This window comes from Saccopteryx leptura, chromosome 7, assembly GCF_036850995.1.
Source record: "Saccopteryx leptura isolate mSacLep1 chromosome 7, mSacLep1_pri_phased_curated, whole genome shotgun sequence".
In the NCBI taxonomy this organism is placed as follows: Eukaryota; Metazoa; Chordata; class Mammalia; order Chiroptera; family Emballonuridae; genus Saccopteryx; species Saccopteryx leptura.
The window spans coordinates 89,154,419-89,178,396 of NC_089509.1; the positions used below are offsets into that span (position 1 = coordinate 89,154,419).

At 41.4% G+C, this 23,978-nt stretch overlaps 1 protein-coding gene across 4 annotated transcripts in view; it reads right to left on the reverse strand.

Annotated features, from left to right (window-relative positions):
• KIAA2012 (KIAA2012 ortholog) overlaps positions 1-23,978 on the reverse strand; it is a 134,473-nt gene that overhangs the window by 77,735 nt on the left and 32,760 nt on the right. The window contains exons 4-9 of one of the 4 annotated variants that reach the window (XM_066346461.1): positions 23,224-23,366; positions 20,621-20,789; positions 10,917-11,066; positions 9,794-9,886; positions 7,382-7,552; positions 4,921-5,025 (exon numbers count right to left, since the gene is read on the reverse strand). In XM_066346461.1, the coding sequence (XP_066202558.1) occupies positions 4,921-5,025; positions 7,382-7,552; positions 9,794-9,886; positions 10,917-11,066; positions 20,621-20,789; positions 23,224-23,366 (831 nt within the window). Of the gene's footprint in view, positions 1-4,914; positions 5,026-7,381; positions 7,553-9,793; positions 9,887-10,916; positions 11,067-20,620; positions 20,790-23,223; positions 23,367-23,978 lie in introns of all 4 variants that reach the window. The other 3 variants (XM_066346460.1, XM_066346462.1, XM_066346463.1) reach the window with 3 other exon arrangements.

Genomic DNA, 23,978 nt, shown 5'->3' on the forward strand with positions numbered 1-23,978 from the left:
AACTGCCCTCCCGAGTTTCTTTTAGAAAGGTGCTTATTTAGTAACATAGAGCATCACAGCTGGAAGTAGCCTTGAAATAATCAGTTTTGTATTTTCAAAAGTGTGTTCCCAAAACCATTTAGATCCACATGGTGTTTTGCTAATAAATAAATAAATAAATAAATAAATAAATAAATAAAGTATTCATTGGTCAAATAAGTTTGAGAGTGCCTGACCTGTGGTGGTGCAGAGGATAAAGCATCAACCTGGAACTCTTAGGTCGCCAGTTCAAAACCCTGGGCTTACCTGGTCAAGGCACATATGGGAGTTGATACTTCCTGCTCCTCCCCCCCTTCTCTCTCTCTCTCTCTGTCTCTCTCTTCTCTCTAAAATGAATAAATAAAATCTAAAAACAAAACAAAATAAAAACAAATAAGTTTGAGAAACACTGCCTATTCTCATCTAGAAGAGCCATAATTCAAGTGAGCATACTGGAGGCTCTATGAAGTCCTACGGTAGGGGATCTGCTGAAATTTGTCCCCTGTTTTTCCAAACATTTGGCCTCAAAACTTTTTGTTATTTTATGCACTTCCTCTTAACCTTGGAGGAATTGGAGTTCTATGGTACATATGCTGGGAGGATGGATCTAATCCTAACTCCCCTTTTTTATATATATATGAGGAAGCTGAGTTCTAAAGCAGTGGAATTAGTTGCCCATGATCACAGAAATCGTGCTCATAGAACACTTTGAAAACTTAGTCTAGAGTTCCTTCTTCTTACTCATGCTGCCTCAAAAACAGTTGTCCTTTAAATCTCGAGCGTCTTCACACAGGCAATAGCTTCTGGGAGAAAGCTACCCTAGAAAAAATCATTGTCAACCGTCCCTCCAACAGTGACAGATCTCTTTACCCATGGGTCCCCACAACCAACATTATCACAAATGACAAATGGGCAGAACAAAGACAAAGTCAACCACTTAGCATATGTTTGCCCTCAAATAATCAGTGTTTTGAGACCAGCTGGGATATTCTTGGACCCTTTATCTTTTTGTTTACCAAATTGCAGACCATCAGGAAATGACACCAACTATATTATCTATACTGAAAACAGATTACTCCCAAATCTAGTGACTTAAAACAACAAACCTTTATTATATCTCACACAGTTTCTGTGGGAATCTGGGAGTGGATTAGGTGTGTGATTCTGGTATAAAATCTCTCATGAAGCTGCAGTCACAATGTCAGGGATGCAGTCATTGGAAGGTCTCCCTGGTGCGGGAGTATCTCCTTTTAAGATAGCTCACTCTCAAGCCTGGAGAGTTCATTCTGGCTATTGGCTTTAGTTTAGGAGGGTTTAGTTCCATGCCGTGTGGACCTCTCCACTAGACTGCTTGAGCAGCCTCAGGACAGACATGGTGTTGGTTTTCCCCAGAATGAGTAATCCAAGAGGGAAAGCATGGAGGAAGTGCCTTTTATGACCCAGTCTCAGAAGTCACACACTGTCACATCTGTTACGTTCTATATTTACTAGAAGTTAAGCCTCTGTGTCCAGCCCACACTGAAGAGGAAGAGAATTAGGCTCTCCCTTTTGAAGGAACAAGTGTCAGAGGATTTGTAGACATACGTGGGTGGGCAAAAGTAGGTTAATAATAATATATAATACAATAATTAATAAATATAAACATACTTTTGTGTACTCACAACTGTAAGCCTACTTTTGCCCACCCCTGTATTTTAAAACCACAAGAGTTGCAAGAGAAGAATGCTAATTAAGTTACTGAAAACAAGTCACATTTTAGAAGTGAAAATCCATTTAGGAGAAGAACAAGTGCTAATTGGAAATTCTGAAAGAGATTAGAAAGTTAAATTTACATGGGACCTGAAGTCTTAAATCATTGGTGCAGATATTCTTGAACTTCTTGCAGTAAAAAACTGAATAAAAGAACTTTTGAAAGAAAACTTCAATTGCTGCCACTACAATTAGGAGAATAGATGGAAGGATTTGAATCAAGAATAAGCAATTTAGAGATCATAGTCAATGTTTTGACTTGCATACTTCCAAGTTAATGTTTCCTTTCTTAAGCATTTGAATTATCTAAGTGTTGCGATAACCTAACGTGAGAAAGAGGATCAAGTTCCATCTGTAGTCTTCACATATATTTTTTTCTTTTTCTAAAGGTTTATATTCATTTCTCTATTCTGTCTGAAAGCAAGATATCATGATCTAATTGCTTAAGAATTTATTTCCAAATAGATGTTGACAAAGCCTGAAAATCTCAGAAAGATGAGACAGACCATCTTCATTCCCTTACTGAAGATATTTTAATTAAAAAAAATCTAACTATGATTCCCCCCAAAACTTTCTTTTATGGCACCTGGGGTATTCAGTCAATCAACAAGCATGTTTTGAACATATGATAGAAATAAAAGGTTTTCAAGGACTCATACATTTGGGAGCTAAACTGAAAACAGATGAGGATAAGTACAAGGATCACAAACGTGGGATTGAGAGAGAGGAATGATCTGAGGCCACATCCAGGCAGTTCTAGGAGATGAGGTGGATTTATTAAGGAAAATTTCCCAGAAAAGAAAAACCTTTCCCTGGAACTTAAATATATTCTAAATATTTGAGGGAATTTGGACAGAGGAGGAGATAAGAAAAGGAAGACTGAATGTTTGGGCCACTAAAGAGAATGGGAAAGGGGGAGTGTAAATATAGTGGGAGATGAAGTTGGACGGGTAGGGCGTTGGTGGTGAGCAAGATGGGTTTGAACAAACTGAGCTGCAAAGAGTTTGATGTGATTGGAGCAAATCTTTTGCAAGAGTTAAAATTTTTTTCCAGTATACAGCCTCTCAAAATAAAGCAATGTGCCTGACCTGTGGTGGCACAGTGGATAGTGTCGACCTGGAATGTTGAGGTCGCTGGTTCGAAACCCTAGGTTTGCCCTGTCAAAGCACATACGACAAGCAAGCAATGAACAGCTAAAGTGAAGCAACTATGAGTTGATACTTCTCATTCTGCCCTCCTCCCAATCAGTAAATAAAATCTTAAAAAAAAAACCCCACAAAAACCCGAAAGCAATGTAAAACAAAACAACAAACCTCTTCCCTTAATAGAGACTCTCAGAAAAGTAGATCTGTTCTATGGATCCTTATAGGGAGATATGGGTTGAAGGTCCTGCCTCTGCTTCCAGGGCACCATCCAATCACCGTTAACTCACTAACTGTATGTGGAGGAAAGGCTAGAGAGAGGCCAGTGACTGACTGACTGACTGACTGACTGACTGATGATTGATTGATTCAGCAAGCTCACAGTGAATGCTTTTAGGTTTGAGAGGACAATTAGAACTATATTGTTCATTGGACTGGGACAAGAGGGCAGGCAATTCTCCATTTATTCAGCATAAGTTTAATTTCTCTGTCTTTCTTTGTGTAGAAAAATTATTGAAAGATTTTTAATCAACATTTATTGTGATCCTGCTACGTAGGTGTCAGGCACTGTGCTAGGTAGGGGTCAGGGATACTGAAATGACTGAAACGTTATATTGACGATGTGACACCGAACTTAAATATTTTTTTATATTTATTTATTCATTTGAGAGAGGAAAGAGGGAGGGAGAGAGGGTGGGGGGAGAGACAAGGGAGGAGGAGCAGGAAGCATCAACTCCCATATGTGCCTTGACCGGGCAAGCCCAGGGTTTTGAACTGGCGACCTCAGCGTTCCAGGTTGACGTTTTATCTACTGCGCCACCACAGGTCAGGCCCAAACTTAAATATTTACCTTAAATATTTCCTCTTATGCTTCTGACTTCTGCCTACCAAAAGGGGAGCTATTTCTCCTAGAACAGAGTGTACAAATGTGCAGCAGGTGAATAGAATCGTATTTGCTTTCCAGCTGTTGCACCAGCTGTGTCACAATGATAGTGGCCTCCACCTGTCTGACTCCTGCTTCTGCCAAGTCGGAACCAAGTTATTTTTATACTCCTACCATGGTACACCCCAAGTGGTGATGGAAGTTCTTTAACACTGAATTTGGGAACAAATGCAGTCTAGTTTCTGGAAACCATGTACAAGGTAGCTAGTTCAACAAAAACAGATACAATATGAAAAATGCAGAAAATAGTCAAGGAACTTTCCAGCTGCTGCCAGTGGAGGAGTCTATCCTCTCATTGCAGACGAGATGAAGAACCTTGGACCCAGGGAGAGACTGACCCAAAGTTATCTGACAACAAAGAGGACGAGCTAGAGCTACTCAAATCTCTTGGCTCCGAATCCATACTCTTTTTATTAAGCCAGCTGTGATGTAACCCACCAAACAAGTGCAGACTTTCATCTCCCATAGCAAGAGGCCTCCTGGCTGTACGATTCATATGTATACATCCTGATGGTTCCTGGGTGGTTGACACTCATCACCCTCTGACTTCATTTTTTCCCCCTCTTTGCAAAATGGCTGCTGCCCAGAGCCAGCAGCTCTTTTCCAAAAAGTTAACGTGCCAGAAGGGATTTTGGAAACTGCCTTGATATCTGTCAGATGACTCACAGCAATGAACCAACACACATAACAAGGATGCCTGATTGGATTACCAATTAGCCACCTCCACCTTTGGGGGTGCTTGGAAAGAAGAGAAAAGGTGTTGAGGCAAATACCCAAAGGGCTTTATCATTCTCATCAGGGCATCAACATGGCCCATTAGACCTCCTCCAAGCCGTTTCACAGGAACTTCTCTCTCCAGATGCTCTAGCAAGAGTGAACTTGTTATGCAAACACTGGGTTATTATGTCTGAGCTACAGAAGCACTTCTGTGTCAGCGAGAGGGGAAAACTGGCTGACTTGTGTCTGTTTTTAATGATGTCTCTGCTGCTGGAAAGTTTTGGAAGCAGCAGGTAAAATCTTTTCCTATGAAAATGAGACTGAGCGGAGAATGTATCATCTTACCCTCACCCGACAGAAGCTTCTCTCTTTGAGTCGGCCCTGGGAGGGACAGGCAGATGCTTTCTTCATCTGGACCCAGCAAGAAGTATCCCAGTGAGGCATCTTCAGACTCTTCTTGAAAATAAGCACAGTGTGGGCAGTGTTAGCACCAGTGCAGGGAGGGAGGCTGATCTGGACTGTGCTCCCTGGATCTCCGGTGGGAAGTGCCGGTGTGCTCAGGGCTTGCTAGAGTACAAGTTCAGCCCTATCCTCGGACTTGGCCAAGCAGGACCCTTGTTTAGTCTCTGTCCTCTGGAGGGCACGGGGGGATGAACAGAGTGAGGCTGCCGCTAGCTTATATCATGATTTCGTGAGAGTCTGGAAAAGGTGGCCCCTCTGGGCTGGAGAAGGAGGCACCTTGTGTGAAGGAAAGGGACCCCCTTCCTGTAGGCGTGTGTAGCTCAGCCCCTGAACACAGGGTTTGGTGATTCTGGCCTCTGCCGTCCCTCTCCTCTGCAGTGCTCAGCATGTACAGCCATGCCCCTGGACCCAGTGCTGGGATGCCTAGTGACGCCTTGGGGCTCACGCCAAGGTAGAAAGGAAGCTGTACGGCCCTCAGTTGCTTAGAAAAATTGAAGGTGTTTGTGGACTCTCACCTTCTCCATCTCCAAGGCAAAAGGATCAGGAAGTGACCACCAGTGAAGTAGATGTTTACAAATACACACACATACACACACACACACACACACACACACAGAGGTATGGCATGCATACATGAAAACACAGACACGTACTTACACAGAGATGTGCATACACATGTATATATGCACACCCATGAGGCAAACACACATACACACATGTATAGCCATACACATGCAGGCAGACAAACATGTATGGACATGAAAAGATATACATTTCAATGCATGTACCTTGTTCTCAGACATGCATACATACCTGCATAATCACACACATGCATACACAGGTGTGCATGAATGCACACAAACACACACATGTATATACATATGAATATTAGCATGTGCTCTCATATACAACTTCACTTACACATGCCCAATCTACACACTTGAGGTTTCAGGCTGCACGCCTGTCATAGTCATGGCTCTGATATCCATTCTAATCAGATTCTTCCTTTCTAAGGACGTCTGAGTGAGTGAGAGAGAGGGGGCGGTGAACTGTCCTGGACTCTACAATCTCTTAGGAATGCCCTTGGTGCTGTCATGTGGTAACGAACATTTGGTTCCTTTGAAACAAAACTAAGAAAGCCATGTAAAAGGGGAAGGGATTATAAAAGAAAGATTCTGTCTCTGAAATGGTTTATAAGTAACAATGATATCTTTGGGGAAAAGGGAGAGAGAATTGGGGGGGAGGGAGAGAAGGGATGTAATTTTAACCATTTTAGCCTTAAACAGTGAAGCTGTAAACACAATGAGGTTGTGTTGGATTGTAGATCTACGTATTTAATTAATGATTACAAGACTTCAAGTATATACTCTTGGAAGAGATGTGGAAAGAGATTGATTAAAATAGTGTGGCGTCCATTTCTGGGTGAGCTTGAGATGAAAATGATGAAAATGAAAGATGTGGTGTCTGAGTCTTCTCATTGGCTCTCAGTCCCCACGTGCCTCTCTGAGTATTTCTCCCAGCCCTGAGTGTGATTCTGCTGTTCACAGATACATTTTCCACATTGTCTGACGCCTGGACACACACTATCTCCTTTATCTGGTGCTCAATCAGAGAAAGCAGCCCCAGGCTCTGAAGAGGGAGGTATAGCTGGCTGGGCTGCAGTTTCTAGAAAATGGTTTGTCTGTCTCCAGCACGGTACCTCCCAGTGGGAATTTCGGGGGCAATTTGGACTCTAAGCAATTTTAGCTTTATGAGTTGCTTTTAGATCAAAGCCCTTGTGGAAACTGTTACTATACTGTCTTTGCATTGTTGCTCTTGTATAAGCATCTTAGTCTCCTAGATTTCAGCTCTTAAGGGTAAGAACTAAGTCATAGAGGGTGTGGCCTTGCCCGACCTTACCCTTCAATAGAAATCAAGAGTCCTTCTGTCTCTGTGAATAGGTCTCAGGCTCTGCCCTGGGCTGGAGGATGGCTTCTCTTAGGGGCTCTTCCCATTGGCAGTGTCACCAGGCACCCTGGCCTGGGAGGGTGTGAGATGGTGCTGAGTCTCCCTGATGAGCACATGGAGCTATGTCATCACATGCTGCTGCCAGGCATGAGGAGAGCACATAACAGCGTGGCAGCGCGTGTTGGTGCAGTGAACCCTCACAACATGTACTGACTCTTTAGGAATACGTGAACATTAATCCCACTGACAGTCTGGAAACACTGCCGATTTCCCCTTTTCGGTGGGGGTGGTTTTCAGGCAGCTTATAGCATGGTTGCCTCATGGCCCTGAAAGATGATTCAAATGAACCTGAAGCCACAGACAATCCAAGGTGGGGGCATCCGGGCACCCCTGGAGTGATTACCTTGTCCTTCTGCTGGGAGCGTGCCTTGGGACCATCTCACGTTTGGGGGGCTGGTGGGGCTGCTGTGGCCTGATGTCCTGAGGCTATCCAGGCCCCTCTGGCCCTCTGGACTTTTTCTTTCTTCAATCAGGGACAGTGGTAGGGTCACATTCTGTCGTGGTGCGTCATCATCTTCAAAAGCAAAAGGAGAAAAAGCACGAGAGAGCTTTTGAATCAGCAAGAAAGAGAAGCAACTTCTTTATTTTTATTTTTTGACAGAGACAGAGAGTCAGAGAGAGGAACTGATAGGGACAGACAGACAGGAAGGGAGAGAAATGAGAAGCATCAACTCTTCATTGCAGCACCTTAGTTGTTCATTGATTGCTTTCTCAGATGTGCCTTGACTGGGAGGCTACAGCAGAGTGAGTGACCCCTTTCTCAAGCCAACGACCTTAGGCTCAAGCCAGTGACCTTGGACTTCAAGCCAGTGACTGTGGGGTCATGTCTATGATCCCATGCTCAAGCCAATGATCCTGTGCTCAAGCTGGCGACGTCTGGGTTTCGAATCTGGATCCTCCACGTCCCAGTCCAATGCTCTATCTACTGCGTCACCACCTGGTCAGGCTTCTTTTCTAAGTTGGTTGATGGCTCCTAGTGTGTAGAATGGCTTATTCCACTAATTCTCAAATTTGTCCCTCTTTTCAGCCCCACTAAGTAGTAGAGACCAGGTAACTCCTTTGGTCAAGGTGAAATTCCTCTTGGCTAGAATAGAATAGTGCCTTTCTTCAGTTGGGGGGATCTCTAAGAACTGGGAGGAGCTAAGTGGTGGTGGTTGTTATTCTCATTCTGTTGATGGCTCCAGTCTTGCATCTGAAGATTCTAATGCTGAACCCAAGCTTTGGAACTCATTGGTTCATTGGCTACAGAGTTCCAATCACAAAGTAATTTCCCTAAGCAGAAGCAAAAATCACATGGCTCCTCAAGTACAAAGTAGCAGTCTCCCAATGGTAGTCAGAGGGTGATGGGGTTGATGACAATGCCCCACCTCTATTCTCTCTTTCTCAAAACTAGCAGGGACTTCTCAGGGAGGTGAAACCCAGAAATCTAAGTCACCTTGTCTTAATCTCATCCAGAGAGAGTGGTCTTTGTTTCATGTTCAGTTATTACATACTGTTTGAGGGTCATTCTATAAGGCAACTAGCCTACCATTTAAAAAAAATATCATTGTTAATGGGCTTAGAAGAAAACCCCAATGTCTGGATGAGAATGCAGCTGGCTGACTTGATTTTGGCCTTGTGAGACTCTGAGCAAGAACCCAGGTATACCATGCCCAGACTTCTGACTTACAGAGCTATGCGCTAATAAATGGTCTTGTTTTAAGTCATTACAAAAAAAAAGTGAATGTCATGAAAAACAAGACTGAGGAAGTGTTCTTAATTAAATGATTTTTCTAAAGAGAAGTGACAACTAAATACAATGCATGGCCCTGGCCAGTTGGCTCAGCGGTAGAGCGTTCACCCAGCGTATAGAAGTCTGTGGTTCGATTCCCAGTCAGGGCACACAGGAGAAGCACCCATTTAAGGCTCCATTGGAGCAAAGTTGGCCTGGGCACTGAGGACAGCTCCATGGCCTCCGCCTCAGGTGCTAGAATGGCTCCAGCTGCAATGGAGCAACACCCCAGATGGGCAGAGCATCACCTCCTTCTCCCCCCCCAACCCCCGTGGGCATGCCAGGTGGATCCCAGTCAGGCACATGCAGGAGTCTGTCGGACAGCCTCCCCGCTTCTAACTTTGGAAAAAAAAATAGAATGCATAATCCTGAGTTGAATCTTGGATTGGGGAAAAAGCTATAAGAAACACTATTGGTATAATTAGAGAAATTTAAATGTGGACTATGTATTAAAAAATAATATGATATGTTAATTTTCTTGACTGTGATAATTGTATTGTGATTATCAGGGAATATGTGCTTGCTCTTAGGAGATATGTGTTGATAAGGGATAAAATGTACCAAGTTTACAACTTACTTTCAGATGCTTCAACAATAAAATATGTATATGTGTACGTGCATAAATAAAACCTGGCTTTATTTTTATGATATTAGGGGTGAAATAATCCAGGGCTAAGTGACTAAATGGGTATGTTCAATCTCTGAGGCAATGGGGCAGTCCCACTTATTAGCTGTAAATACCCTTGCCCAGCGACCTCTGTGTGAGAGAGACTGACATTAAATCTTGCTTCCTTGGACTCTTCCATTATGCATCTACTATTAGGTTGGGTCATATACTGAACTAACTCCCAACAAGGTACAGGGGATTTCTTAAGCTAGCTTCCCTCTAGAAGGGCGGCAGAGGATGGACAAGCTTGAGATACTTGGTCCCTGGTGGACATGGCAGCTCAATACACATGGAGGGCAGTGCGAGGTGAGTCATACCTAACACAAAATTCACCAATGTTGCCATTGATCTCAGTTGCTCAGGCTGTGCACCTGATGTCGTGGCCCATAGGTGGAAAACTCCTTTCTTACCTGTTTGCAGATAGAGAACCTTGTCTATATTTGATTTTTTAAAAAGGGAACTCTATAGTCTTTAGGATAATTAACTCTCACTTAACAGATACTAAACAAACCCCTGCCCCAATAATTAAAGGAAGTTCTCAACACCCATATAACTCAGGAAGGTCCTGGCCTGGGTCTACTGTTTTGTTCTGAGAGGCAGCACAGAGTAATGAGTAAGAAGAGCACAGATTCTGGCACCAGAGGCCTGAGCTCTGATCTCAGCTGGGCCACTTATAGTTGTGTGACCTCAAACAAATGACTTGTCTTACAAGGCTCCAGTCTTCTCATCTGTGAAATGAGGATAGGGTTGTTATAAGGAGAAAACGAGATGCCATGTGTTAAAAATTAAGGATGGTGCCTGGCACAGAGGAAGAACTCCTTAAATATTAATGTTCACCCTCTGCTTCTTCTGATTGGCACTAGTCAGAGATCGCCTAACACTTGTGATACTATCATCTTGCACTTGCTCTTTGGAAAGGTGGTTCAGTTTTCTGCAAGTGGGGAGCTTTCTAAATATGGCCTATTACTTGCAACCTATCCAACACACACAAAAACATACTCATGTGTGTAATTCCAAATGTCCATATGATGTATTCAAAGAGTGGAGTGAAGATTTTTATTGATATTATGGACTTTTTAGTGAGTAAATAGATATTCCTAAACAGATTGGAAATGAAATCTTATTGGTTAAAAACATAGGCTAAACTATAGAGCATGTGACAAATTTTTAATCAGTTTGGTGCTGATTTACATCTGCAACCAGAAAATATTAGGAGGAAGATGATTAATGAGTAACTAAGAAGCTAGACACTAAGCTGGTTTTACTGCAGCACATTGGTTAAGGCAGCTGCTGCCTGAAAAAAAGCCATCTTTAAGTGGCCAGTGAGGAGCTCACCACCCTTCCAGCCTCCTTTTCCATGGCTGAGAAGCCTTGTGCATCTTGCTTTGCTTCCCTTCAGGGTGAGAGGCCTGTGAGATGCTGGAGAGTGGGAGAAGCTACCTTGAGGCAAGAGCGTGTCTTTTACTGTGTCCACTGGGAGATGTACTGCTAACTCCCTCAGCCCTTCCAAGGACGTGTGCTTCAGGGGAGGCTTCCAGAAAGGAATGGCCTCTTCTTCTGTTTCTGGTCCTGACTTGGCATGTAGAGCACCTGGGAGACAAGGAGAAAGCCAAGTTGTAGTAAATGTCTGTGGTTTTGCCGGTTGACTTTTTGGGGGCACCCATCTCTTCCCTGATTGTACCATGTGGTTTGGGTGGAACTGGGTCTATTACCTGAACTCATGGATGAGTATGGGGCTGAAGCCTGGCTAATAGAGCACCTCATCACCTTAGCCATTGTGATTGGGTCCAGAGTGGGCATGTAACTCAACCAGAGGCAATTCTAGTACTCTTGCAAGAGCTTTTAGAGGCCTAGAGGTTTGACTGGCATCAACAGGTAGGAGGTCAGCATGGCATTGCAGGAAGCCATCTTTACTACCTAATGGGGACATGCTGCTTGAGAAGAAAGTCTAACAGAGCTGAGACATTAGACAAATAGTGCCCAGATGACAACTGCTGTGACCTGGATCCAACTGGGCCTTGAGTTTGCCCATCCTGGCACTACTCAATTACATGAGCTAACACATTTCTGTTTTGCTTAAGATAGTATGAGTTAGGTTTCTGAAGCTTGTTACTGAAGGAGTTCTCACTGACATAGAAAAACAGTATGAACTCAATGGATTCACTTTCTCTGTACTTTATTTACATCTATTTCATCTGGCAGTGTGTTGGCAAGCTTAGTGTATCTAATAGCTTTAAGAATCTGGTTCTTGATTGTGCACTGGGTCTTCTTTCGTGTTTTTGCTTCCAAAATAACCAAGAAAAGAAGGAACTACAGTTGTGCTAAAAAAAAAAGCCACAGCCGATCACAGCCACTCTCGTGAAGGAGAGGCGGAAACCACAGCAACAGCCCCAGTGGGCAGGCACCGGCAACGCCCATACTTGAACACCCTAAGCAGTAACAGCAGAGGGGGTGGTGGGCCTGCAGACAGACCACACCTAGGGAACACAGAGGCCACACCCAGTGGACTCCAGTGGCCAAAACCTTCTTTTACACAGACAAAATGAGAAGGCAGAGAAATGCAACACAAATGAATCAAGAGAAATCCCTAGAAAAGGACCTGAATGAGTCAGATATAACCAAATTACCACATGCAGAGTTTAAAATAACGATTGCTAGGATGCTCAAAGATATTAGAACAACAATAGATGGTCATTACGAACACCTAAATAAAGAGATAGCAAATATAAAAAGGACATTGAAATAATAAAAAAGAATCAGTCAGAAATGACAAATACAATATCAGAAATTAAGAACACAATGGAAGGAATTAAAAGCAGGATGATGAAGCTGAGAATTGAATCAGCGAGTTAGAGGACAAGATAAATAAAGGCATGGAAGCAGAGCAGAAAAAAGAAAAGAGACTAAAAAAGTCCGAGGAAACTCTAAGAGAGCTCTGTGACAAATGAAGAGAAATAACATCCGCATCATAGGGGTTCCTGAAGAAGAAGAAGAGAAAGAACAACGGATAGAGACTTTGTTCAAACATATCATAGCTGAAAACTTACCTCAATTAAGGCAGGAAAACATCACCCAAGTTCAAGAAGCACAGAGAACTCCATTAAAGAGAAACCCAAAGAAATCTACACCAAGACACATCATAATTAAAATACCAAAGCTAAGTGATAAAGAGAAAATATTAAAAGCTGCTAGAGAAAAAAAGACTATCCCCTACAAAGGAGCCCCCATAAGGATGACTTCTGACTTCTCAACAGAAACACTTGAGGCCAGAAGGGAATGGCAAGAAATATTCAAAGTAATGCAGAACAAGAACCTACAACCAAGACTACTTTATGCAGCAAAGCTATCATTTAAAATTGAAGGAGAAATAAAAAGCTTTCCAGATGAAAAAAAAAAAATCAAGGAATTCACTACAACCAAACCAAGGCTGCAAGAAATGCTAAGGGGCTTGTTGTAAACAGATCAAAGGAGAAAAAGAATATAGCAAAAGAGGAATACAGTTTTTTTATTTATTTATTTATTTATTTATTTATTTTTTCTTTTCATTTTTCTGAAGCTGGAAACAGGGAGAGACAGTCAGACAGACTCCCGCATGCGCCCGACCAGGATCCACCTGGCACACCCACCAGGGGCGACGCTCTGCCCACCAGGGGGCGATGCTCTGCCCATCCTGGGCGTCGCCATGTTGCGACCAGAGCCACTCTAGCTCCTGAGGCAGAGGCCACAGAGCCATCCCCAGCGCCCGGGCCATCTTTGCTCCAATGGAGCCTTGGCTGCGGGAGGGGAAGAGAGAGACAGAGAGGAAAGCGCGGCGGAGGGGTGGAGAAGCAAATGGGCGCTTCTCCTGTGTGCCCTGGCCGGGAATCGAACCCGGGTCCTCCGCACGCTAGGCCGACGCTCTACCGCTGAGCCAACCGGCCAGGGCGAGGAATACAGTTTTAAAGAATAAAATGGCAATAAACAATTACATATCAATAACAACCTTAAATGCAAATGGATTAAATGATCCAATCAAAAGACATAAGGTAGCTGCGTGGATAAGAAAACAGGACCCATACTTATGCTGTGTACAAGAGACACACCTTAAAACAAAAGATGCACATAGACTGAAGATAAAAGGATGGAAAGAAATATTTCATGCAAATGGAAATGAAAAAAAAGCTGGGGTAGCAATACTTATATCAGACAAAATAGACTTTAAAACAAAGACTATAGTAAGAGATAAAGAAGGTCACTACATAATGATAAAGAAAGCAATCTAACAGGAAGATATAACTGTTATAAATATCTACACACCTAATGACTTATGACTTTTCTGATGTTTGAAGAAAAGAGAAAGGACTCAAATAAATAAAATTAGAAATGAGAGTGGAGAAATAACAACTGACACAACAGAGATACAAAATATTGTAAGAAAATACTATGAAGAACTGTATGCCAAAAAACTAGACAATATATAGGAGCATCTAAATATATAAAGCAGACTTTGATGGATTTAAAGGGTGAGATCAACAGCAATACTATAATAGTAGGGGATTTCAATACCCCACTAACATCACTAGATAGATCCTCAAGAAAGAAAATTAACAAAGAAACAGCAGACTTAAAGGACATACTAGATCAATTCGATTTAATAGATATCTTCAGAACCTTTCACCCTAAAGCAGCAGAATATACATTCTTTTCAAGTGCTCATGGTACATTCTCTAGGATAGACCACATGTTAGGGCACAAAAGTGGTCTCAACAAATTTAAAAAGATTGAAATCATATCAAGCACTTTCTCTGATCACAATGGCATAAAACTAGAAATCAACCACAACAGAAAAACTGAAAAATATTCAAACACTTGGAAACTAAACAGCATGTTATTGAATAACGAATGGGTTAACAATGAGATCAAAGAAGAAATTAAAATATTCCTAGAAATGAACGATAATGAGCATACATCAACTCAAAATTTATGGGACACAGCAAAAGCAGTCTTGAGAGGGAAGTTCATAGCATTACAGGCATACCTCAAGAAACTAGAAAAAGTTCAAATAAACAACTTGACCCTGCATCTAAAAGAACTAGAAAAAGAACAGCAAGTAAAGCCCAGAGATAGTAGAAGGAAGGAAATAATAAAGATCAGAGCAGAAATAAATGACATAGAGGCTAAAGAAACAATACAGAGGATCAATGAAATCAGGACCTGGTTCTTTGAAAAGGTAAACAAGATCGATGAACCTTTAACTAGACTCACCAAGAAAAAAAGAGAGAGGACTCAAATAAATAAAATTAGAAATGAGAGTTGAGAAATAACAACTGACACAATAGAAGTACAAAATATTGTAAGAAAATACTATGAAGAACTATATGCCCAAAAACTAGACAACCTAGATGAAATGGACAAATTCCTTGAAACATATAATCCTCCAAAAATTAATCTGGAAGAATCAGAAAATCTAAACAAACCAATTACAACAAATGAGATTGAAACAGTTATCAAAAAACTCCCAAAAAAGAAAAGTCCTGGGCCTGATGGTTTCACAAGTGAATTCTATGAAATATTCAAAGAAGTACTAACTCCTATCCTTCTCAAGCTATTTCAAAAAATTCAAGAGGAAAGAAGACTTCCAAGCTCCTTTTATGAGGCGAGTATAATTCTGATTCCAAAACCAGGCAAAGACAACACAAAGAAAGAAAATTATAGGCCAATATTTCTGATGAATTTAGATGCTAAAATCCTCAACAAAATATTAGCAAACTGGATATAGCAATATATGAAAAAAATCATACACCATGATCAAGTGGGATTTATTTTTGGAAGGCAAGCCTGATACAATATTTGTAAATCAATCAATGTGATTCATCACATAAATAAAAGGAAGGAGAAAAACCACATGATAATTTCAATAGATGCAGAAAAAGCATTTGATAAAATACAGCACCTGTTCATGATCAGAACTCTCAGCAAAGTGGAAATATAGGGAACATACCTCAACATGATAAAGGCCATCTATGACAAACCCACAGCCAACATCATACTCAATGGGCAAAAATTAAAAGCAATCCCCTTAAGATCAGGAACAAGGCAGGGGTGCCCCCTTTCACCAATCTTATTCAACATAGTTCTGGAAGTCCTAGCCACAGCAATCAGACAAGAAAAAGAATTAAAAGGCATCCAAATTGGAAAAGAAGAAGTAAAACTATCATTATATGCAGATGATATGATATTGTATATAGAAAACCCTAAAGTCTCAGTCAAAAAACTACTAGACCTGATAAATGAATTCAGCAAGGTGGCAGGATATAAAATTAATACTCAGAAATCAGAGGCATTTTTATACACTAACAATGAACTGTCAGAATGAGAAATTAAGGAAGCAATCCCCTTTACCATTGCAACCAAAAAAATAAAGTACCTAGGAATAAATTTAACCTGGGAGATTAAAGACTTGTACTCGGAAAATTATAAAACATTGATAAAAGAAATCAGGGAAGATACAAACAAGTGAAAGCATATACCGTGCTCATGGTTAGGAAGAATAAACATCATTAAAATGTCTATATTACCCAAAGCAATTTATAAATTCAATGCAATATCGATTAAAATACCAATGACATACTTCAAAGATATAGAACACATATTCCAAAAATTTATATGGAACCAAAAGAGAACACGAATAGCCTCAGCAATCTTGAAAAAGAAGAATAAAGTGGGCGGTATCACACTTCCAGATATCAAGTTATACCACAAGGCCATTGCACTCAAAACAGCCTGGTACTGGCATAAGAACAGGCATAAAGATCAATGGAACAGAACTGAGAACCCAGAAATAAAGCCACACTTTTATGGACAACTGATATTTGACAAAGGAGGTAAGAGCATTCAATGGAGTAAAGACAGCCTCTTCAACAAATGGTCTTGGGAAAATTGTACAGCTACCTGCAAAAAAAATGAAAGTAGACCACCAACTTACACCATTCACAAAAATAAACTCAAAATGGATAAAAGACTTAAATGTAAGCCGTAAAACCATAAGCATCTTAGAAGAAAACAAAGGCAGTATGCTCTCTGACATCTCTTTCAGCAATATATATATTTGCCGATTTATCTCCATGGGCAAGTGAAATAAAAGACAGGATAAACAAATGGGACTATATCAAACTAAAAAGCTTCTGCACAGCTAAAGACAATAAGAACAGAATAAAAAGACAAACCACACAATGGGAGAACATATTTGACAATACATCTGATAAGGGGTTAATAACCAAAATTTATAAAGAACTTGTAAAACTCAACACCAGGAAGACAAACTATCCAATCAAAAAATGGGCGAAAGAAATGAATAGACACTTCTCCAAAGAGGACATACAGATGGCCAATAGGCATATGAAAAAATGCTCAACATCACTAATCATTAGAGAAATGCAAATTAAAACCACAATGAGATATCACCTCACACCAGTCAGAATGGTGCTCATCAACAAAACAACACAGAATAAGTGCTGGTGAGGATGTGGAGAAAAGGGAACCCTCCTGCACTGCTGGTGGGAATGCAGACTGGTGCAGCCACTGTGGAAAAACAGTACAGAGATTCCTCAAGAAATTAAAAATCGAACTGCCTTTTGACCCAGCTATACCACTGTTAGGAATATACCCCAAGAACACCATAGCACTGTTTGAAAAGAAGAAATGCACCCCATGTTTATGGCAGCATTGGTCACAATAGCGAAGATCTGGAAACAGCCCAAGTGTCCATCAGTGGACGAGTGGATTAAAAAGCAGTGGTACATATACACTATGGAATACTACTCAGCCATAAGAAATGATGACATCGATCATTTACAACAACATGGATGGACCTTGATAACATTATACTGAGCGAAATAAGTAAATCAGAAAAAACTAAGAACTATATGATTCCATACATAGGTGGGACATAAAAATGAGACTCAGAGACATGGACAAGAGTGTGGGGGTTACAGGGTGGGGAAGAGGAGAGGGAGGGGGTTGGGGGAAGGGAGGGGTACAAAGAAAACCAGTTAGAAGGTGACGGAAGACAATTGGACTTTGGGTGATGAGAATGCAGCATAATCAAATGTCAAAATAACCTAGGTATGTTTTCTTTGAACATACGTACCCTGATTTATCAATGTCACCCCATTAAAATTAATTTTTTAAAAAGCCACAGCCATGGGCAGCCTATTTGCTGCACCAACTGTGCCAGATGAGTACCCAAGGATAAGGTAATTAAGAAGTTCGTCATTCAAAACATAGTAGAGGCAGCAGCTATTAGGGACATTTCTGAAGTGAGCATCTTCAATGCTTATGTGCTTCCCAAGCTGTATGTAAAACTACATTATTGTGTGAGTTGTTTCATTCATAGCAAGGTAGTCAGGAATCGTTCTCATGAAGCCTGGAAGGACCGAACACCCCCACCCTGGTTTAGACCTGCAGATGCTGCCCCATGACCTCTACCAAAGCCCATGTAAGGAGTTAAGTCCTTAATGACTGAAGAAAAATTCTCTGGAAAAAAATAAAATGGAAATTTGACTTAAAAAAAAAATGAATCTGGTTCTTGATGGCCTGGTGGTCTTTCTGACTTTCTTGTCAGGATTATTATAATAAACAATCAGGATTTAACCCAATCCCATGAATAGCCTGTTTTTACATGCCTTTTTATTTTGATGTTTTGACATTTGGGATTTTACTGGTAAGCCTGTCCCTTTCAGGGCTAGCCAGTTCTTAGAGATAGTAAAGGACCACCTGCAAGCAGGCCTGTTATATGCAAGCCAACCAATCCAGAGCCTCGAACCCCAAACAACCCTCTTTATAAAGCTCTTTCATCCCCAGGCCACTATCTTACCTGCCACTCTCTAGCTCAACCCAGGGTCAGGTACCAGACAATGAGGGATGCCCCTAAACCCAGAACATACCAAAACTATTCAAATTAGCTAACCCCAAACCTGCTTAGCCTCACAATTCCTTCCTGCAAAAACCACAATAAACTCATCCATTCCTAGTTCCCTAGCCCTTCTGATTCCTAACTGGCCGTGGTGCATCTCTATGGGGCCCTGCATGGCATGGCATACCCTCTCCTTTCAGGGACTATGAAGAAAGTCCTTTTTCAATAGCAATTGTCTCCTGATCTGTTGACCTCACCATACTTGAATAATAATAGAACCTACATTTAAAATATTGTGTGTTTTTAAAGGAACTAAATAATTTTTTGAAGTGTAAAACCTACAGTGAAATACACAGATATTAAGTGTACAAGTTAATGAGTTTTGAAAAATGTATATATCCATGCAACCAATGAAGATTTAGAACATTTTCATCACCCTAGAAAGTTTCCTTATGTATCCTTTCATTGACTGGTCTTTTAAGTTCAACAATTAGGCATTCTTCTTCATAGTGAGAATTGCAAATAGCCTCAGAACAAAAGCTTTCTGAGACATCAGTGTCAGTTTCTGCTGAGAAGGTTCAGAACTAGGAACTCCTTGAAATTGGAGTCAGCTGTTCAGAGAGTCACCTTTGGCTTCAGACTGCCCAGAGAAGTCCCAGGAGCGAGACTGTGTTTTAGGCAAGAGTACTGCAGAATGACTTGGAAAAGTCAGAAAGAATTTCTTCTTGGGGTGCATAGTTAGTGGTCACTCAGAAGTCTCCTCCATAAAGGCTTCCTAGCCTGCCTGGTGGTGGCACAGCGTATAAAGCATCAACCTGGAATGCTGAGGTTGCTAGTTCAAAACCCTGAGGTTGCTGGCTTTGAGTGCGAGCTTGTCAGTGTGGGGTTGCTGGCTTGAGTGGGAGAATTGTCCACATGATCCTAAAGCTCTCCAACTTAGACCCTAAAGTTGCTGGCATGAAAAGCTCAGGGTTGCTGGCTTGAGCAAGGGACACTGTCAGGGGCCTGGTCAAGGCACATACGAGAAGCTCAATGTACAACTAAAGAGAAAGCCGGCCCTGGCCTGTTGGTTCAGCGGTGGAGCGTCAACCTGGCATGTAGAAGTCCCGGATTTGATTCTCGGTCATGGTACTCAGGAGAGGTGACCATTTGCTTCTCCACTCCTCCCCTTCCCTTTCTCTCTCTCTTCCCCTCCCGTAGCCATAACTCTATTGATTTGAGCACATTGGATCCTGAAGCTGAGGATGGCTCCCTGGAGCCTCCGCCTCAGGTGTTAAATATAGCTTGGTTGCTAGTGGCCCCAGATGGGAAGAGCATTGGCCCCAGATGGGGTTCCTGAGTAGATTCTGGTTGGGGCTCATGCAGAAGTCTGTCTCTCCCCTACTCTCACTAAAAAAAAAAAAAAAAAAAGAGAGAGAGAGAGAGAGGAAAGAAAGCAACTACAAGTTGATGCTTCTCACCTTCTCTCTCTCTTCCTGTCTGACTCTCTCTCTCAAGAAAAAAAAAAAGGCTTTCTAAATCACCAGTTGGAATTGATCTCTTCCTCACCCATATTCTCTTAGCCCTTTGCTTATAAGCACAAAATTGGTGCTCTGACAAGGATCTTAAGAGATCATCTACTATTACATAATAATCTAATTCACAATCAGAAAACTGGTTCTTCAGATAAACCTTTATCTTTCTTTTATAAAATGAAGACCTAAAAAAATAAAAAATAAAAAATAAAAAAAATAAAAAAATGAAGACCTAAAGATCCAAATATACTTTTTATCTTAGCTGCCAGGAAACTCAACCAAATTCAGTGCTTAATGTAATAAATTCATCCCAGATGTCTGATAACATCTATTTCTCTACTTCTTTTAACCAGTTTTTTTTTAACTTTCAATTTTAGTTGGTATTGTATGTATTTTTTGTAAGCTGCCTAAAAATTCTTGTACCCTTATAATGCCTGTGTTGCCTTGGACTTATTTATGAGTGTGCCTGTCTGCCTTTCTCTTCTACAGTTTAGCAAAGTGCACTACTTAATGAAAGGCTCAATAAATATTTTAAAAATTGAGTTGACTATAGTCAGGAGAGACCTACTACTAGATTTTATCCTTTTTTTTCTCCTTTTAAAAAAGGTTCTCTGAAGGGGATGACCCTGAAGAGGCTCAGCCATGATTTAGGAGAGGGTTGCCTTAGCAGGACCCACATCCCAGTCCTTCTTGGCTGGCCCGAGTTCCCTTGGGAGCACCCCTCACAGGGGACCTACCTCTTCCATGCGCTTTCTCTTTAGAGGGATGTTGGGTGTGGAAATGAATCTCCACTGGGAAGATGAGGAGCTCTGCTGGGGGCTCAGTGGCTTTACTTTGACTCCTCAGAGGATCGAGGACTCTGGGTTGTTCTTCTGTGATAGGAGGTAACTTCAAAGACTTTGAAGCCTGGAGAAAATTTAAAAACAAAACAAAAACCAATATGGCAGGCATTCAAACCCTGCTTCCTGCAGGGGACAAATGGCATTGTATCTGTATCTTACTGTATCACTAGCACCAAGAGCTGCTGGGTGTAGCTTCAGTCCCCATGGCTGAGAAGCAAAGCTAACTAACCCTGGATCCAGGTATCTGACAAAGTGAGAACTCAGCTCTGCCCACGTTAATCCAGCCTCTGATTCTTCAGACAAATATAAATGTGATCAATTCAAGAACCTTCAAGAGGAAATATGGTCCTTCTCTTGTAGCTAGGGAAATGGAGCCAGACTGAAATGACAGAGCTGAAATTTCTATGTATGGAGAGGGAGAAATCTTGGCATAATGTCTTTATGGAAGATCATCAAGGTGCAGAACAGTGACTATGCAACCTTTTAGGTAAGAAAGAACAAGAAAGAGGAATACACATTTGTGTTTGCTTACCTTACGCAGCCTCTCTAAGCCTCAATTTCTTCCTCCGCAAAATGGAATTAATTGTACTATGTACCTCAAAAGATTGCCGTGAGAATTGAATGTGGTAATGATATGTTGTTACAGTAGTGTTCAGAACCAGGTTTATTTCTATATGTCTTTGACAGTAGACTCTTCTCTCATTAGGGTTTAATACCCAATCTCTCCATAGCAGAATACCTATGTACCTCTGCACTTCTGCAATATGAGCACAGCTAAAAAGAAGCACTGTATGTCAGAATCAACCACAACTTTAGCCCAGTTTTTTGTGTCCAAAAAAAATCCCAAATGTGGTGTGTGTGTGTGTGTGTGTGTGTGTGTGTGTGTACACAGAGACACCAGGTTGGTACTCAGAGCTTCCTGTTTCCAATTATTCAGAAGTTGTCAAAAATTTCTCCTTTTAGTTTGCAGCTTTTAGTATGTGAACTTGGCTCTGTGAAATGTATATGCGTGCTGGGTTTCAGGGAGTTCAATTTCACAGGAGGAAAAATAAAAACATTCCTCACTTTTTTAAAGCTCAAAAAAAGGGAAACGATCAGAAACACACGTAGGCATCCTACACATTTAGAGTTGAATGAGGAAGGAAATTGAATCAAATATGTGCAGAGTAATATTTATAATTTTGAGACAGTAAGAAAATGATTTTAACCAAATGTGTGCACATGGATCGAGACGTCCACTGCCCAGGTGCCAGCCGCCCACCAACTGCCCTTTTCTGAATACTGACCTTGTACGTTTTGTGTGACAAAGGTTCGCATTGAGAAATCCATGTGGAAACTCAAATGATTTTGTGAGGTATTGCTGACAAGCCAAGCCTTAATTTCTTTATTCTAATTAAAATTTTACAGAGTTTTAATATAGTGGAAAATATTGCTTTCCTCTGCTAAACCATATACATGAGTTGACGGAAGGGACTCCTGCCCTCTGAGCCGGGTTCAGTTCTGGGGTGTGAGACTGGGGGCTCCCTTTAGGCCTGCAGGGACTCTGGCAGGTCCCTGGTCCAGAGGAACCTGGAAAGACAGATGTCCTTCTTGGGTGGTGGGAAAGGTGAAGATCAGCTTAGACACTTGAACTCTGAGAAAATCCTGAACAGGCTGAAAACAGCCTCCCTCATTGGCATCAGAATTACCTGGAGTGCCCATGGCTTCTGCAGAGCCATTTCAGAGGTCATGGACCCCCACCATTAGCTAACATTGCTGTAGTTCCCAGGTGGGCGCAAGATACTTCCACCAAAACATACCATCTTCTTTCTTCCTTACATTAGCCCTATGGGGTTCTTATTATTAGCCATGCACACAGTTGAGGTCCCTGGAGCTCAGAGGGGTGAGCAGCCTGCTTAAGCTCACACAGCTGCTTTAGGGCAGAGCATTCTGGAGTCTGTGCTGGTTCCCACCCAGCACAGGTGCCTCTGCACTACCCAAGACCCACACAGAATTGCAAGGCAGGGCCAGGGCAGAGACAGTTAAGAATGTCTCTAAGGAAGAAGGTGTACTCGACTCCTGCAGGGGTTGACAAACCTGCAACATTTACCCTGCATTTTCCAATGTGGCAGACCCTCAAGTAAGCAAAGCCATTGCTGGACTCAAGATCTCCAGCATTTTCAGTTTGAAGTGGATCGATTACTTACAAATTCAAATTCTGTCCTTGAATACCTGTTTACAGATAACCCTCAGACTCTTAATAGAACAAAGGATTCTATTGCCAGTAGAGAATGTAGTAACATCATATGTTTTAAGATAGAATTGGGGGCAGCTAAAATGCCTTGGACTTCATGATTTTCAACATTTAGTAAATTACTACAGCTTTATTCCAGCTCCACAATGGTAAGCCAGTTCTCTGTTTGAGACATCCCTTTGAGTCACCTCGTTCCTAAGTGCATGCATGCACAGGTACACACACACACACACACACACACACACACACACACACACACACACACCTTTTTCTTCTTCATGTCCCCAGCTGTGTTTTTATCGGAGTCAGTGGCAGATGCTACAGGAGGAAAAAGGCATCTTTCAGCAGGAGGGTCCTGTAATAAGTGGCTGCTTCTGCCCCTGTGCAGTTTAATCGTTCCTTGTTTGTCTGTAGAAACAGGATGGGAATGAGAAGTTATTAGTTGCAGGTATGGGGCAGGGGGACAGTTGACTTTCAACATTTATCATTTTGGGGTTAATAGGAAGAGAGGTAAAGAGAGTTCTGGGGCCCTGAGACAGCCACGGCTTTGGATGAAGCTGGTGTGGGGAACTCTAATATTGTTATCTGCCTGGGTTCTTGCTGGTTGAGTGAGGTGATGGAGAGAATGATGATCATAATAATGACAATAGATACACTGGGAAACAAAATTTTTGTTGCATCCACAAAAACACTTGTTCTTACCTAATTCGAATGTGCTGATCTCAAATCTGACATTAGTTTTTCTTTGTAAGCTACAGGGTTTTTTTTTTTTGCAATTCAAGATTTTAGGTTTTCATCTTATTGTAAAATTTTCAACATTTAGTTTAACATAATGAAGTAGAATGTCTTCTTGGGCATCATCTTTGTGAAAATATAATAATTTATATAATGCAGTAAATACACTAATACACAAAAATATGATTGCATTAGAATTTGTCTAAAATTTCAAAAGAACATATTAAAACACTTATTTTAATCATAAAATTTGCGCAAAACTTATTTAAATTCTATTCAGGCAAA